The following is an 18,402-nucleotide window of genomic DNA, read 5'->3' on the forward strand; positions in this document are numbered from 1 at the left end:
TGCACTCCAGTCTGGGCGACAGAGTGAGAGTCCAACTCAAAAAAAAAAAAAAGAATACATCTAGATTAGCCCTTTACTTACACTTTCTCTGCAGGTTTATTTGATGACATAGCACTAGTCAGGTAGATCCAAATAGGAAAGACCCCAGAAATTGTTTCTACTCCAATCCATCCACAGAACAAATACCCTTATAGCCCATTTACATTCCAGGATGGGCCTAACGTAGTAGGACTGATCTAATCTCACGTGAGTTCTCCGGATTCAAGAATAATAGTTTCTCAACCATTTCTTTTCAAGTGACTCTGAAACAGAAAAGGTAAGCCCCTTCTAGGTCATAAACTAGCCTCTGAAGGTTAGAAAATAAGGCAATTTCCTGGTTTTCACTACACGTCAGTGCCTATCAGCTAGTAAAACAGTGGACAGGGGAGCAACCACTAGAGTAGATAAAACTGTTAGAAATGGAGTTATCACAAGAAGATTGTTAAGAAAATGAGAGGAGGCTACCACAGCATGAGACAGAAGGGAAGAAGGTATGGCTCAGTGTGGGAAGAGCCTTATATTCCATTGGAAAACTAGGAGTCTAGCCCTACATTTGCTAATAAGTGGGAGAACTCTAAGTAACATACCCTTTTTGAACCTTAACTTTTCCATCTATAAAATATCATAGTTAATAAAATTATTACTAAAATCCCTTTAATAATAAAACTCAATTTTAAGAGCACAGGAAACACATAAAAGCTAGACATACTACAGTCATGCACCATATAATGACATTTCAGTTAATGACAGATCAACTATAAGACAGTGGTCCCATAAGATTATCATGGAGCTGAAAATTCCAGTTACCTACTAATGTCATAGTCATTGTAATAGCTGTACTGTAGCACACAGGGAGTACTACTCCCCAGGGAAAGAATGGTATAGCATGCCAAAAGGCAGCTCCTGGGACAAAGGAAACCAAAGCATACTCTTTACAGACCCTGAGAGCTCCCTGAATGGGGCTGCGAGAAATGATTCAACCCACAGCAGCAGCAGCAGCACAAACTTTGCTTGGCTTTGCAAGGGAAAAGTAAAATCCCCTTCTACTGGAGGAGCAGCATCTATGCTCAAGCTCTTTCATACAACCAAGGACCTTTCTACCTCTCCTCACACCTTCTCCTACAACTAATAGGTCAGGTCAGGCAAGCTGGAGGGCTATCTGTCTGGGACAGTGAGTGACAACTGCAACCCTACCAGCAGCATGACCTCCAAGTCTGGGGTCACATTAAAAGGCGTAACCCTCCCCACCTCTGCCATCTACTGCCATCACCCACACCACACTAGCTAGCCAGGGACCCGAAAACCTGCACACCCACCCTGTCCCTAATGCCATTACTGGCATTAGAGCAAGCTACTTGGAGGTTCAAGAATTGGCCTGCCAGTAACCACAAACACAGATGCCTGGGGCAAAAAGACAGGTATACTTAGCCTACTACTGTCACCACTGGGGCCTGAAGACTGGCCTACCTGGCTTCCCGGCCAGAAGGTAGAACTTCACCATAGCCTTGATTAATAACTGCATCCTCACCCTCTGAGGAAATCACAGAAAGCACCAACTCTGTTTATAGCCAGCGAAACCAAACCAAGACTACATTACTGCTTATACTCCAAATCAGAGCCAAAACGCCTTACTCAGCAACACCACAGATATATCTTCAGAAAAAAGTTCTCTCCTAAAAACAGGAAGAAGCTACTGCTATACCACATGGCACAGATATCAACATAATGGCACAGGAAATACGAAAAAGCAAGGAAATATACCTCCAAAGTAACATGTCTCTAGCAACAGATATTAATTTTAAAATTTTCAAAATTCCAGGCAAAGAATTTAAAATACTGATTTTAAAGAAGCTTAGCAAAGTACAGGAGAAAAACAATATGAAGAAATTTTTTAAAACTCAGATTATAAAAGAGAACTTTACCAAAGATATATTATTTTTAAGAAATCATTCAACTAGACATACATAGACTACAAAACTAGTCTAGACACATGTAGACTACAAAAAAGATATGTGCACATGTATGTTTGTTGTAGCTCTATTCACAATAGCGAAAACATGGAACCAACCATGTTGCCCACTGAAGCTGGACTGGATTAAAAAAATGCGGTAGATATACACAATGGAATATTATGTAGTCATAAAGAAGGACAAACATATGGACTTTGCAGCAACTTAGATGGATTTAGAGTCGATCATACTCAGTGATCTATCACAGAAACAAAGAACAAAGTACCCTATGTTTTCACTCATCAGCAGATTTTGAACAGTTATTATAATACTGTAAGAAAGGGATTGGCAGTAATGGGAAACTGCCAGGGAAGGGGAGGTGGGATTGGCAGTTGAGGGAGACTGCTAGGGGAAGGAGGGGCATACCTCATCAACAAAGTTACCTGCATAATCAACGTTTGTATACCTAACCCTGAATTGAACCCACATCTTTATAATAAAAAAAAAAGAAAAAAGAAAAAAATCACTCAGAAATTCTGGTACAAAAGAATTCATTGAGGGAAATATAAAATACATTTGAAATCTTCAACATTAGACTAGATCAGGCATAAGAAAATATATCAGAAGTTGAAGACAAATCTTTTGAAATAACCTAGTCAAAAAAAAAAACATAATAAAAAAGAACAAACAAAGTCTTTGTGACATTTAGGACAGCACAAAGTGACAAGATACACAAATTATTAGTAACCCAAGGGTGAAGATAAAATGAAAAGACTAGAAAATCCATTTAATGAAATCATAGGTGAAAATTCAACTCTAGCAAGAGACTTAGATATTCAGATACAGAAGGGTGGCTCAACAATCTCCAGGAAGATACAATGCAAAAAGGTCTTCTCCATGGTACATTACAGACTGTCTAAAATCAAAACGAAACAGCAAATCCTAAAATAACTGCAAGACAAAAGCGCCTAGTCCCTATAAAGGAAACCTATCATATTAACAGCTGCTTACAAAAAACCCTACCCATATAAACACATGTAGACCAAAAGTAATAGTGTGGAAAAAGATATTCTGCACCAACAGGGAAAAACAAGCAAGAGTAGTTATGTTGTATGAGATACAAACAGACTTTAAGTCAAGAACAGTTTTTTTAAAAAGACAAAAAGGACATTGCATGATGATAAAGGGATCAATTATAAATATAAATGCATCTAACACTGGAGCACCCAGATTCATAAAGCAAATATTACTTGATCTAAAGAGTGAGGCACTTCAACACTTCATTCTCAGCATTAGACAGACCACCTAGACAGAGAGTCAACAAGAAAACATTGAATTTAAACTGGAATTTAGACTAACTGTATCTAACAGACTTTACAGAACATTCTATCCAACAACTGCAGAATATGCACTTTTTTCATCAGTACATGTAACATTTCCCAGGAGAGACCATATGTTAGGCCACAAAACAAGTCTCAAAAATTTTTTTTTAAATGTAAGTCACATCAAGTATCTCCTCAGATCACAATGAAACAAAGCTAGAAATCAATACCAAGAGAACTCTGGAAACTATATAAACATATCGAAATTAAGCAACATGCTCTAGAATGATCACTGGGTCAACAAAGAAATTAAGATGGGCAGGATCAGCAACCACAGGAGAGGTAGGTGGCATGCAACAACACAAAAGGTACCGGATCCTAAACCAGGGGAAATGAAGACCAGTTGGAGACCAAACTTCACCTGCACATACATTACATATGTACCTAATTCTGACTTATATCCCATATCTTTATAATAAAATAAAGTTTAAAAAAGTTGGAAATCAAAACATTTCTTGAAACAAATGAAAATAGAAACATAATATATTAAAACCTGTGGGACACAGAAAAATCAGTATTAAGAGGGAAGTTTATAAAAGTAAATTTCTACATAAAAAAAGTAGAAAGATTACACAATAACAACCTAACAATTATACCTCAAGAAACTAGAAAAACAAAAACAAACCAAACTAAAAATTAGCAGAAGGAAATAATAAAGACTAGAGAAGAACTAAACGAAATAGAGGGAAAAAAATTAACGAAATAAAAAGTCATATGAGGTTATAGCAACCATGACAGCATGATATTGATATAAAAATTGATACAAAGACCGATGTAACAGAATAGACAACCCAGAAATAATGTCACATGTTTACAGCCAATTGATCTTCGACAAAGCCAATAAGAACTTACATTGGGGCTGGGTGCAATGGCTCATGCCTGTAATTCCAGCACCATGGGAGGCAGAAGCAAGAGGACTGACTAAGCCCAGGGGTTCGAGACCAGTCTGGGCAATTTGGCAAGACCTCATCTCTATAATAAATCAGAAAATTAGCTGGGCATGATGGTGTGCGCCTCTAGTTCCAGCTACTTGGAAGGCTGAGGCGAAGAACTATCTGAGACCAGAAGGTTGGGTAGCTATGAGCATGCCACTGTACTCCAGCCTGGGCAACAGAGTAAGACTATGACAAAAAGAAAAAAAAAAAGAACTTACATTGGGGAAAGGGTACCCTTTTCAATAAATGGTGTTGGGGAAATTGGATAGTCACATGCAGAAGAATGAAACTGGACCCTTGTCTCTCACCATATACAAAATCAACTCAAAATGGATCAAAGACTTAAACATAAGACCTGAAACCATAAGAACACTGGAAGAAAACCTAAGTAAAACTCTCCAAGGCCTAGGCAAAAAAAATGTAACAGACCTCAAAAGCACAGGCAACAAAAACATAAATAGACAAATAAGACTTAATTAAACTAAAAAGCTTTGGCACATCAAAAGAAATAATCAACAGAGTGAACAGACAACCTGTTGAATTGGGAAAAAAATATTTACAAACTATTCATCCAAAAGAGGACTAATATCTAGAAGTAACTCAAACAACGGTATTTTTTTAATCCCATTAAAAAATGGGCAAAGGACAGAGATTTCTCAAAAGATAACACAAAAGTGACCAACAGTATATGAAAAAATGTGCAGCACCATTAATCATCAGAGAAATGCAAATCAAAACCACAAAGAGATATCATCTTACTCCCGTCAGAATTGCTAGTATAACAGCTGTTAGTGAGGCTATAGAGAAAAGAGGATGTTGCCTCTATTAAAATCCTACTACAAATGTTATACATTGTTGATGGGAATGTAAACTAATACAGTCACTATAAGTAAAAGTATGGATTTCTCCAAACACTAAAAAGAGAATTGCCATTCAATCCAGCAATCTCACTCACTATTAGGTATCTACCCAAAGGAAAAGAAATCAATATATCAAAGAAATACCTACGTTCACACATTTACTGTAACACTGTTTTTTGTTTTGTTTTGTTTTTAATCAATATTTTTTATTATGATTTTGTGGGGTACAGCTAAGGGTTAGGTGTACAATTACGTTTCATTCAGGCACCCTGTTGATAAGAGGTGTTTGCCCATCCCTAGACAGATATTTGCGACACTGTTCACAATAGCAAAGATAATGGGATCAACCTGAATGCCCATACACAACGGAATACTATTCAGTCATTAAAAAACAAAGAAATAATGTCATTCACTGCAATGTGGATGGAACAGAAGTCATTATCTTAAATGATATAAGACAGACACAAAAAGACAAATATTGCATGTTCTCACTTATATGTGGAAGTTAAAAAATGTGATCACGTGGAGTTAGAGAGCAGAAAGACAGATACCAGAGATTGGGAAGGATGAGTCAAGAGAAGTAGGGGAGAATGAAGAGAAATAGATTAAAGGGTACAAACATACAGTAAGATAGAAGGAATAAATTCAGTGCTTGATAGTAAAGTAGGGTGACTAAACAAAAATGTATTTTACTTGGGTGATGAAACCCTTAAACCTGACTTGATCACTATGCATTATACATACAAGTAATAAAATTTCATATGTGTCCCACAAATGAAAATTTTTTTCACCAACTTACTTTTCCATATCTTTCTAAATGTGGGCATCTCATTTTAGCTCACCAGGGTAGCTACATAGGCAACATTTGATCAAATATGAAACATAAGTCAGGGAACTATTTATAGCAAACAAATCCTTTTCTGGACTGGTTTAAGAATAAAACTTTAGCAACTTAACTTTGGCATTAAGAGTAGATCTTCATGCTAAAACTATGTTATAATAATTCTCCCTCAGAGTTTGCAGCACTTATACGAAATAAGTACAGATAGCACAATGACATTATAAGCAACTTTACACACTTTCACATAATTATGGAAATATCAACTACATTGGTTGCTTCGGTTATTATTGCTACATAACACCCACCCCAAAGCTTAGTGGCTTTACTTGCTCAGTCCTGTAGGTGAAAAGTTCCTCTGCGATCAAGCCTGAGGTCACTAATTCTTCCATTTAGCAATCTTTATTTCCTTCTTGGAATAAATTAGAACTTTTTAGAAAAGATTATTTCCCAATGCAATAGAATATGAAACTGTGCCACTGATCAACAGTATGATCTTGTAAGTTATTTAATATCTGAGTATTACTTCCAGCTTTTGTAAAATGGAAATATCACTGCTCATCCTATCTCACATGTTGTTTTTTCCAGTTGAGGTCAACCCAAGTTTTTAAACATTAACTGAATACCAATCATGTTCCAAGCATTATGTTGGAAAAACAGACTAAAAAGAAACCAGTTCATGATTTACAAGAATGTGAATATTTTTTAATGGAAAGAATCCAAATGTACATCATAGCAGAAAAGATAAATGAAGTGTGATATCCATATATAGAAGAATACCACAGAGCAGCTAAAATTAATGAATTACATGTAACAACCATATAACAGCAATCTATTTTATGTACTACATATGGGCATCCAGCCAAGGGGGTGAGTAGCAGCTGACATTCAATCTATATTCAGTTTGCCAAACCATATACACCTGTCCACAGCCTTTTTCTGTACTCAAAGATTCCTTCCATTCACCTGAGGGGCTATTTCAGTGCACAGCAGGTGACTTTTTCTAATTCTCACAAAGGCGCTGAGTAAGTCAACTAACATCATGGATGAAACTCAGAAATATAACAAAGTGAAAAAGTCACAGAAGATGCTCATTATGATTCCATTTCGATAATGCTCTAATAATAGAAAATAAACTACTATTTAGAGATAAAAGTCTATTGGATTAAAAGATGAAGGAAAGCATGGGAATAAGACCCAAAATTCAGGATCTGGTTACCTCTAATCAGAGGGAAAAGAAAATAAATCAGGGGAATCACATCAAAAACGTCAAAGGTAATACACAGAAAGGTCTATTTCTTTTCTTTTTTTTTTTTTTGAGTTGGAGTCTCACTCTGTCACCCAGACTGGAGTGCAGTGGCCGCTCCCGGCCACCGCAGCCTCGACCAGTTGGGCTCCGGCGATCCTTCTGCCTCAGCCTTCCAAGTAGCTGGAATTACAGGCATGCGCTACCACGCCCAGATGATTTTTTGGATTTATTGTAGAGATGAGGTCTCACTGCCCAGGCGGGTCTCGAACCCACGGGCTCAGGCAATCCACTCACCTCAGCCTCCCAAAGGCGCAGGATTACAGGTTGAGCCACTGAGTCGGGCTAGGTCTATTTCTTAAACTGAGTAAGAGGTACATATCAGCTCAGTGTATATTTGTATTTTATAACATATATGTTATAAATATTGTGTATATATCCTCAATATCTAATAAATAACAATTGGGGGGAAAAGACTTACTTCCTGCACTCAAATAGTTTAAACTTAAAGGGAAGAGAATCAATGTCAATAAATATAGTGTAACATGGGCTTTGGTAAAGACACATACAGTTAGTTTCAAAAAGAAGCACCAAATAGGCTGAGGCATGCCAAAGTACTTTACAAAGTTAATATCTATACAATAAAATGATCACTATACAAGTATTAAAATAGATATCCACACTGCTTTAAGGATGACAAGCATAACTGTTTATTCATCATTTGCTTTTGATTTTTTTAAAAAGTCATGTAGCACTTACATAAAACTGTATTATTTATAATAAGGATAATGTACGCAGGTGGGTCTGATAAACATAAAATGAAACCTGGAGAAAACCTTTAACCTGCTAATCTATAGGCTAGTAAAATGATACAGTAATGATTCTTATTTTATTCCCCAGAATAATACTTAGCAGGAAGTAGGGGAAAACACAGGAATGAGAAAACCAATCACTTCACAAAAATCTATATTCATTCTCAGATGAATTTAAAGTTCATCTGAGTTAAAAAAATTCTATAAAATGCTAATCACAGAATTAATATGTTGCCATTTACACTTTTAAATGCTACTAGATTTGTATTTATCTGTATACAAATCCATATAAAAGCATTTTTTTAAAGCCCAAGATAGGAAATAGATGAAGACTTGGGAGAAAGGGCTAAGGGGTGGGAGGATTTTTAAGGTTATTCAAATGATCTCAAATATTCCATGTTTCAAGATTGATGAAAGAGACCTTCTATAAAATCATGGGCCTATCTTGGATATCTAAGCCATGTTTTTCACACATCCTTTTGGAAATTGCCCTCACAGGGTTAACAAAAATTACAAGTCAGACTTTAGGAAGACTTACAGTTAGGAATTGACTAGGGTACACTGGTACACTTCCACCCACTTCCCTGCAGCTCCTAACTGAGTTGCATAGCACGCTAACCACCATTCGTCCTATAGATAGAATCTCTGTTACTAGACCTTTTTACTCAAGTACTGCTTATGGTGTTTTTCAAATCCTGGATTCTAGCACAACAGCTGATGCCAACCAGTCTAAAGAACCCTACTGAGGAACTGACTGAGCACAGTAATGCAGTTTCTTCTCTCTGTCCCATGGCTTCACTCCTCCTTTCTCGACCAATCAGCAGTCTCCACACTTTAGCCCATCACCTGTCCAGACCCCTTAAAATTCATCCCCAAGCCCTCAGGAAAGTGGATTTGAGATTTCCCCTCATCTTCTCATTTAGCTACCCCACAATTATTAAACTCTTTCTCCGCTGCAACTCCCATTGTTTCTATGTATTGGTCACACACAATGGGCAACTGAAAATTATTTACCTTTGTTTAGCTAAAATATAATGATTTTAATTTAAAATATAATAATTTTACATTAAAAATATAAAGGTAACAACAATGAGAAGACTAATACAAATAATCTGCTATTATATACTGGTTAACCTCATGATGATCCTGTGTCAACCAATAAACTATCACAAACCATCCTTGCACAAAGCTTTTAATCTATAATATGGTGCAGATGCATTCACAGTTATATTAGCATTTTGCACCCTAAAACTACAAACCAAGACTTAAAAATAGCTTGATAAAAACAAAAGAGAGAGGCAGGGTGCAGTGGCTCAGCCTGTAATCCTAGCACTTTGGGAGGCCAAGACAAGAGGATTGCCTAAGCCCAGGGGTTCAAGACCAGTCTGGGCAACCTGGTGAGACCTCATCTCTACAATAAATCACAAAAACTAGCCAGGCATGATGGCGTGTGTCTATAGTTCTAGCTATTTGGAATGCTGAGATAGAAGCAGCAGGTCGAGGCTGCGGTGGCATTGAGCATGCCACTGCACTCCAGCCTGGGCAACAAGAGTGAGATTCCAACTCAAACAAAACAAAACAAAATTAAAAAACATAAAAGAGAAATTTCAAAGCTTTCTCACAAATAAGACTATTTTAAAGATTAATATTTAAAAATCAAATTGGTATTTTTATTATCAAATGATAATTTCAGACTGTCCTGTTGAAACAAAAGAAGATCAATGGCAAGATCAGATGTACTAAACCAATTTTCAAATTTAACTGCAGAACCACTCTAAGAAAGAATTGTTCATTCTATTAATTCCATCCCATAAAAAACCACACTAACACCAAGCTTAAAACTGCTTATTAGAATTTTATAATCAAAATGCCTATACCACATTGTAAATCTTTACACCTAAATCCTATTTAACCAATTCAATATCATAATAAAAATGCTAACAATTTTTTAATACTCCACTTATATTCAAAAATATTTTGGGATATAAGATACCTTTATAACAAGATCATCAAGTTCTTTATGAAAAAATAGAAACTGATTTAAATTATATTTTATTTTTTAATCCTGAAGTCCCAATCAAGTTTAATATAACTGGAAAGAAATTCTTCTTCTGCCAGCTACTACTATACTGCTGCTACAAATGCATAAATATTTATGTACACAGTAATTTTGATCACACAGCGATTTGGACAATATGTAAATTACAGCACACCATACCTATAATCCTGCCACTCCAAAATACCTGCCTTTTTTTTAGTTGGAGTTTCACTCCGTTGCCCAGGCTGGAGTGCAGCGGCATGCTCACAGCCACTGAAGCACCCACCTGCTGGGTTCAGGTGATCCTTCCATCTTTGCCTTCCAAGTAGCTTGAACTACAGGCACGCGTCACAATGCCTGGCTAATTTTTTTATTTATTATAGAGACGAGGTCTCACCAAGTTGCCCAGGCTGGTCTCGAACCCCTGGGCTTAGTTAGGCAATCCTCTCACCTCCACCTCCCAAAATGCTGCGATTACAGGCGTGAGATAACACACCCAGCTGATATCTGCTATCAATATTTGATAAAATAATAGGCTTTTGGAATTTCATCAGTGGTTCACCTCCTCTTATTAAAACAATCTGATTACTTTTAAGTATATTAATATGATAAATTATATTTACAGACGTCCTAATATTAAGCCATCTGCACATATGGGTTAAATGAAATTTGGTTATAGTTTTTTATCTCTTTTATACATGATTGGATTCAGTTTGCTAATTTACTTTTATTTAAAAGTTTTTAACTTTGGCCAGACATGATAACTCATGCCTGTAATCCCAGCGTTTTGGAAGCCAAAGCAGGAAGATTGCTTGAGCCTGGGAGTTCAAGATCAGCCTGGACAACATAGTAAGACCTCATCTCTACAAAAAACCTAAAAAAATTAGCTGGGCATGGTAGTACATGCCTGTTGTCTCAGCTACTTGGAAGGCTGAGGCAGGAGGATTACCTGAGCCCAAGAAGTCGAGTATGCAGGGAGTTGTGATTTTGCAACTGCTCTCCAGGTTGGACGACAGAATGAGACCCCAATACAAAAAGAAAAAACTAAAATAATTTTTACTTCTATATTTATGGCTGAAATAGACCTATATATAATTTTTTCCCTCATAATATTTCTGCCTGTTGTATCAGAGCTACACAGGTCTTATAGAATGGAGTTGGGGAGTATTTCCTCTTTTTCTATTGTCTGGAAAAGTTCATATACAATTTAGATGATTTGCTTTTTAAAAATTTGGTAACACTTATCTGTAAAATTACATAGGCCTAATGTTTCCATTGTGAAATAATTTTTTTCTTTTTTTATCACTTGTTCAATTTATTTAACAGTTATAGGACTCTTTAAGCTAATTGTTTTTTTAATTAATTCTGAATATTTAAATTTTCTAGGAACAGATCTATCCTTATCCACAGTAACTGGACTTCAAAAAATTCCTAACACTTCAAAGTTGTGAAACCCCTTTATCTGAATTTAGAACCAGGAATGTATCTTGAAAGTAATAAATAGCGTTAGTTTGCTTTGTTTTTATTTTTAATGAAAGAGTGAGACTCCTGTAACAGGTCTAAAAATAATTGGAATAACCTGAGTATCACAAAACAATTATTGCTACTTCTAACAAAGAAGAATAGGTGTGCACATATTTTAGCTATCACTTACCACCAGAAACAGGGGCATCCATGAAAACTGCTCCCATTTTCTCAACTTCTTTGGCCAATTCTTTTGAAACTGCAGGATCAATAGTACTGGAATCTATTAATAATGAGCCTTTCTTCACTTTTCTAAGTAAATAAATAAAAATATTTATAGTTTACAACTCTGAGTAAACATTTCATGCAACTACCTATAGAATCAGAATCTGCTAAAACTGTTAGATATCAAGGCAAGGAGGTTTTAGCTTAGTATTAAAAACATTATTAGTTAGAACAGGTTCAACAATTTCATACTGATTTTCAGATCAATTATAGTTCAAAGTAAATCTAAACTCCTTGAAACAAACCAAGAAAATCTAATAAACTACATAATATAAATTCTGGTTTCAGGTGAACTACACACTAATCATAAGCTAAGATATAAGCAATTTAAAACAACTATTAACTTTAAAAGGGTGCTTGACAGGACTTAAATTTTTGTTTGTAAAGTAGCTGAATCTTTAAAAAGTAATGTATTTGTCTTTAGCAAGTCATCTTACAAATTTTATGTATCCATGTCATTTCCACTAAGTAAAACAAACATAAGCAATTGAAATCTAGCCACTGGCTTCAGGATAGCATATTCTTTTATAACGATAACTTTTCAGTGGCAAAATAAAATCTCAAACAGGTAGCAAAGAAAACATATGAATGAATCTGGAAATCTCACAAAGATTTTTTGTTCTCTATGGTAAACATACATACATTGGTAAAGAAGAAAGCAGTCTTTTCATGTGCCATCAATATTTAAATGACATCCTTATGGTAAAACATTTTTATTTGTACTGTAAGTACAGAATATATACCTACATAGTTCCCTTGTTATCTGTAAGGTAACAAGTTTCCCTTGTTGTCTATCTTTATTGGTTAGGAAACTTTGACCTAAATTATAATTTATTTAAAAGGCGATGACTAACCTTTAATTGAAACTTTCCAAAGTTCTTACTACAGATGTACTAGTTCAGAGGACCCAGAATCATGATTTAAAAATTATAACTGAATAAATATAAATATTGAAGGAGAAAATAAAAAAATAATTGACAAAAACTACTAAAAAGAAAAATAGCTATAAAATGTCTTCATAATTTCAGACATGAATTGTTACAGTTTGAATGTGATGTGTGAGTATATTTCACAGAAGAGAAATAGCATACTACTCTGTTAGAGATCACTTTAGTGTGTAGGTTTCACTTTGTGTAATCAAAAAAATAAGAATTAAGTTTGTCAATCTTCTGTGGCCTTAATACTTTTAAGATATTAAATCATAAACAAATGGGAAATAATCTCAAAAATTATACATGTACTAGGTGTGTAGAAATGATTCTGACCCAGAAAAAAATAAAGAACCACCCATGAGAAGTAAATTAAGTTTAGTGTAAAACCAAACTCTTTCAAAGCACTCCCTGGACAAAACTATTCTGGTAGCTAGGCACCATATTCTTAGCAAAGAATATTAATAAATGAAGGGTTATGTCTCCTTACAAATTTCTAGTAGCTTTTCCTTGAGAGGTAAAAAAGCAGGACCATATCTGACAGCTAGGATGCCTGAGGACCACACACATTTGGGTCTAAGGGCTGTATCCAAAATGAATGTCTTTCAACCATCCCTGAAACCTAAACATTTATCTTATCAGTTTTCTGTCTAATATCCAAGTGACTTTTGCTTCCAAGTCCGTTTGTTTCCAAAGCAATTGAATTTCCAAAAACCTCAAATTTCATGTATTATAGTTTTCTGAAATTAAATTTTCTTTTAAGTCCTTTATGTGTCTACAGGTCATATCAGTTTGTTCTAGCTCATTCCTGAAATTCAACAACAAAATAAATGAGAAATAGAAACCAGTAAGACCAGAAAATTAAGTTGAGAATTCAGCCACTGTCATTCTAACATAACCGCAAGGGTTTGGCAATAAGCAGCAATTAACCAAAAGTTTCTCAGAGCCAGAGAAGCTAAGCACTGGCTTGGAAACTCTGACCTAAATTATATTTTACTTAAAGAACTACTGCTAACCTTTAATTCCAACTTCCCAAAGTCCTTACTACAGATGTACTAACCCAGAGGACATACAATAACTTTTTATTATATAATAAAATGTTAAATAACAGTGTTCTTTCCAGTGTTTGGCTTTATTTTTCATAAGATCCTTTTTCTGAATTTCTATAAACTATAAGAAAATTATATTTGTAATAGTTGTACAGTTTAAAATGCAAGCTTTAAGAGTCCCTTAAGCATATTATCAGTGAAAGGGTAAGTTTAATGCAAGAGTTAAAGGAAAGAAACAGAACCCAAAAAATGTATTCCCAAAAGTCACATACTTGACTTCAGTGGAAAACTAAACCCTCTACAATGAGAAACAAACCACACTATTCACTTTATGAAATAAGAAAACAGTATAGAAAGGTTTAAAAAACATAATTGTAATTTCCTAATACTTCTAACAAATGTGAAATTCATGAACTATCATAACAAGAAAATATCCACAGCTGAGAAATACATACTTTAGAATTCCATTTGCTCCAGAATAAGCTTCTATTGCATTCATACTGGTAGGTAGCATTGTTATAATTCTGTCAGCTTTTTCAGCTACATCTGCTGGGGAAGATACTACCTTTAAAAAAAATTGCAAAGGCACATTATTTAAATTAAAATATCAGCAGTTTCTAGAGCACCAATAGGATCCATTTTTTATGCATGTCTATAACAGTGATCGTGCATAAAAACTAATCCTTGTTTCCAAATGACAGACACCCAAAAACTTTACTGCCCAAAATAAAGGCACATCTTTATACACATACAGATGCATTTGTGTGAAATCAAATCTATCTTTTATTTTTAGAAGTGTGAAGGGAGCTGAGGGGACAAGGCAAAACCCAATAGTCCTGGGAAGAGACACATTTCTCATGGGTTCTTCCAACAGGCATTCTTAACAGCATGCTTTCTAGTATATGCTTTGACAAAGAAAAATACTCTAGTACAACAGAGCTGGTAACTCAGTTATAGGATTCAATAGTAATTTGGTGGGCAGCAAAATCCCCTAGCAAAATAGCAAGCCCCCAATCACTACTATGCTCCCCAGTCTGTATTTCCAAGCACAAATAAATAAACAAACAAATAAATAAGATGGTTTCAGAAAGGAAAAGGTCAGGACAAGGACATGAACATTTACTACAGTGACTGTGAGTAACACCAAGAAGGCTGACAGCGTGCACTACCAGAACTCATACCAGAAACTACATATACAAGAGAGAGATAAGACTAGGCATAAAGGCACTCTCTCAACCTTCATTTCTGGTTTTATAATGATCTGAACATACTATAAAGGAAATCTGCTCTATCTACCCTGTTTGTGTATGCACATGCATGGATGGACACATTCTCACTCACACTCCCCACCCCTAGCTCACTCTCTCTCATACACACAGCTTCATACACCTGGCCAGCCAGTTGGAAACCAAAGAAGTCAGAAGAGACCAGGAGCTTACTCCTTGACACAAATATTCCTTTAATAGAAAGAAACCATTGTCCCAACAGTCACAAAATCTTCTCTAAAGGTTTTTCTCTCTTCATTTAAAAAAAAGACAAAGGACTCTCAGGCAAATAACTGTGGATTGCTCTCCAGAATGATTTATGTATATAAATCATATTTTGTACTAGAAAATGTGAAGTGGCATGTAAGCATCTTAAGAATGAGAATGCCTCTGCTTTTCATGTGGTAAAAGTTTACATAACATTATCTTTCTTATCTCTTATGTGCATTTGATGAAAGTGACAAAACAAGAAGCCAGAAACAGTGTATAATCTAAATATATGAGCTAGAAGTAATTACATTTCAATTTTCCACAAGAGACTATTAGTTTCTAAATCAAATTCAGGATAAATGCAGCTTTAACAAAAAGCAATTTCATAAGTCATTCTTTAAAATCTCAAGCAATCAAGTATCCTAGCATACTATGTATTCACAGGGTAAGAAATTATATTATAAAACATCATAGACCCTAAAATTTGAAAAAAAGATATTCTCTCTTTCAATGTTTCATTCTAAAGACAATGCCGCATTTTACAATGAGATACTTACAACCTGTATATTTTTATAATGAAGATTTGCCACAAATAATTCTGAAAATTTAAAAAGTTTCCATCAAATTACAAAGAAATGCTTAAGTTACAAGAAAACCTTTCCTACGCCCACATATATATTGAGATTCAAAAAGAGGCAACTATTTCCTGGCAAACAGTTCAGGTTTACTCAAAAAAAAAAAAATGCAGCTCAGTAAAACGATAAGAAAAAGTGGCAGTAGTCATAACCCTCTACTCCTGGACTATATAAAAAATACAGGTTACATAGAGAGCCCCATTTGTTTATCTCTATGAAGTAAACACAATGAAACAGCATACCTCTCAGTGGTCTTTCCTTCTATTGCTGCTCCATCTTTCTAGACCTTCCAGGGACATCAGTAAGCATCTAATTTCAGACTCCCTCTTGGGAATTAATAAATTCTATTCAGTGTTCAAATGGGCCATGTAAAATAGCTTGTGCCTCTTTCACTGAAAGAAATTGATTTCTGTCCACATAACTTTTTTAGAGGTGCCCTGAAGGGCACCAACAATTAGCTCACAGATCTAAGGGTGCTTCACATCTCCAAGTTTCTCAAGCCCATGAATTGGCAGTGCCAATTCACGCAACTGCCAAGTGCATGGGGTGGCCAATCAGCCCCCCGCATCCCTAGCATCTGCTTCTTGGGATTCCTGGATTGCCAGAATACTGCTAACCCCTCAATTATATAGGAAAGTAGTGTCAAAGCTCACAGGCCCAGAAAAAACACACAATGATAATAATAGTTGGAACGTCACTACCATACTGGCCACAACTGTTCTATTTCTAATAACTATCTGTGTATTTGGTACATTATAACAGTTTCTAATTTGCACTACAAAGGCATGTTTATTACATAGATAAACAGACATTCAAATAATCTTGCCATCAATGTGATGACTTCAAGACTGTGAAATAACTGACTGACAAAATTTGGCCACAACTCAAAAGCTAGAGGGAAAAAAACCAACCTTGTTGCCAGTCTGACAACAACCACAAAAGCCTTTAGGAGTCAAACTAATTAGAATCCCTTCAATTACATTTACTGATTGAATGGATAAGTGAAGACAGCATGGATCAGTGAAAGGAACACTAATTTGGGAAGCCAGAGGCCCAGGTTTACTTGCAGCTCAGCCAAGAAGTCATGTGTGATTTCATGCAAATTACTTTTCTCAAGCTTCAGTTTCTGAATCTATAAAATAGGAACAGTAATTCTGCTTACCTTTCAGGGTTTGTATCTCCAAAGTCAAAGGAAATTTTGGTAGTTACTTTTCATATTCAGTTCCCTTAAATTCTAGGAAGGATGTATCGTCCCTATGAAAAAGTACAGATGGGATCGGAAGCATGTGCAATGACTCAATACAAATGGACAGCATTAGCAGGACTTGTACTGGGTCTTTAACACCTCCACATCTGTGAACAGTCATGGGCCGAGCTGTCTCTGAGACACGGCTCTGATTACAAGGCTGTCCCAGATAGATCTCCTGCTAATTTCAATTGCCTCATTTTTATACTATTATGAATTAAGATGATTCTACTTTTTAATATCAACTTTGACTACAGGAGATTGGCTTCTGTGTATATCATAATATTTACACTACTTAAGAATTCTTCCAGCCAATTTCTCTGAACTTAACTTTGATTTATCTGCAAGCTAGTATGCATCAACGGCAGGTATATAATATAAAAGTAGAGGCTTGGATAAATACAAACTCTGCTTTGCTAGATAGGAAGAAGAGCTAAGAATAATCTGGAAGGAACTGCATCTCCTTTTTACATATCCATTAAAAATCCATATCCTTTTACATATCTATAACAACTGTTAGCTGGTTGCTTTATATGAATAGAAAATTATTGCTGTCTCTTATAGATAGAACAGTCACATAAGTCAAGTTCATCACTGCTTCCAAGTAAACCAGATGGGTAACAGAAATTTACAAAGAAGCAAGATAAACGTGACCTTATTAAACTTGCCACTCCTGTGTTTTTTATTCTTTTAAAGGAGAAAAGTACACTGTTACTTCAAAATTACACTACACTTACTTGAAAAACTGACAAAAGTGGCTTGTGTCTACATCTTGAAACATTTGGTCAACAACAATGGAATCCACTCAACAAGAGACTTTTAAAACTTTTGGTTAATAAGACCAGAGTAGATAACAGATTAGATCCCAACAGATTTACTTAACTAAACATGTTAAGCCTTAGAACCCAGGAACAACAAAATGGTTTCCAAGTTTTTAAAGAGACAACAAAAGAAAAGAGAATCTAATTAAGCCTGGTTCAATCAGAAAACTCACATATAAGTGGTGCATACATCCCAGACTTTTGGCATAGATCAGCACCATCTCCATGGAAAATGAAGCACAAGTAGCATGCCCTTGACACTAAGGCTTAAATTAGAAAGAGAAATCACAAATAAAAGTGCAATGGAATGAACCATGCAGAACAGATTCTTTTTTTTGTTGTTGTTGAGTTGGAGTCTCACTCTGTCGCCCAGACTGGAGTGCAGTGGCCACTCCCGGC

At 35.5% G+C, this 18,402-nt stretch overlaps 1 protein-coding gene across 1 annotated transcript in view; it reads right to left on the bottom strand.

The window, feature by feature from the left end:
- Positions 1-11,753: 11,753 nt before the first annotated feature.
- LOC103256177 overlaps positions 11,754-18,402 on the bottom strand; it is a gene marked incomplete at its 3' end in the record, with an annotated part of 78,297 nt that continues 71,648 nt past the window's right edge. The window contains exons 4-5 of the mRNA XM_021710448.1: positions 14,282-14,391; positions 11,754-11,875 (exon numbers count right to left, since the gene is read on the bottom strand). Of these exons, the coding sequence (XP_021566123.1) occupies positions 11,754-11,875; positions 14,282-14,391 (232 nt within the window). The remainder of the gene's footprint in view (positions 11,876-14,281; positions 14,392-18,402) is intronic.

The sequence above is a fragment of the Carlito syrichta genome, unplaced genomic scaffold, assembly GCF_000164805.1.
Source record: "Carlito syrichta isolate Samal-C Ts95f unplaced genomic scaffold, Tarsius_syrichta-2.0.1 Scaffold288996, whole genome shotgun sequence".
Taxonomy (NCBI): domain Eukaryota; kingdom Metazoa; phylum Chordata; class Mammalia; order Primates; family Tarsiidae; genus Carlito; species Carlito syrichta.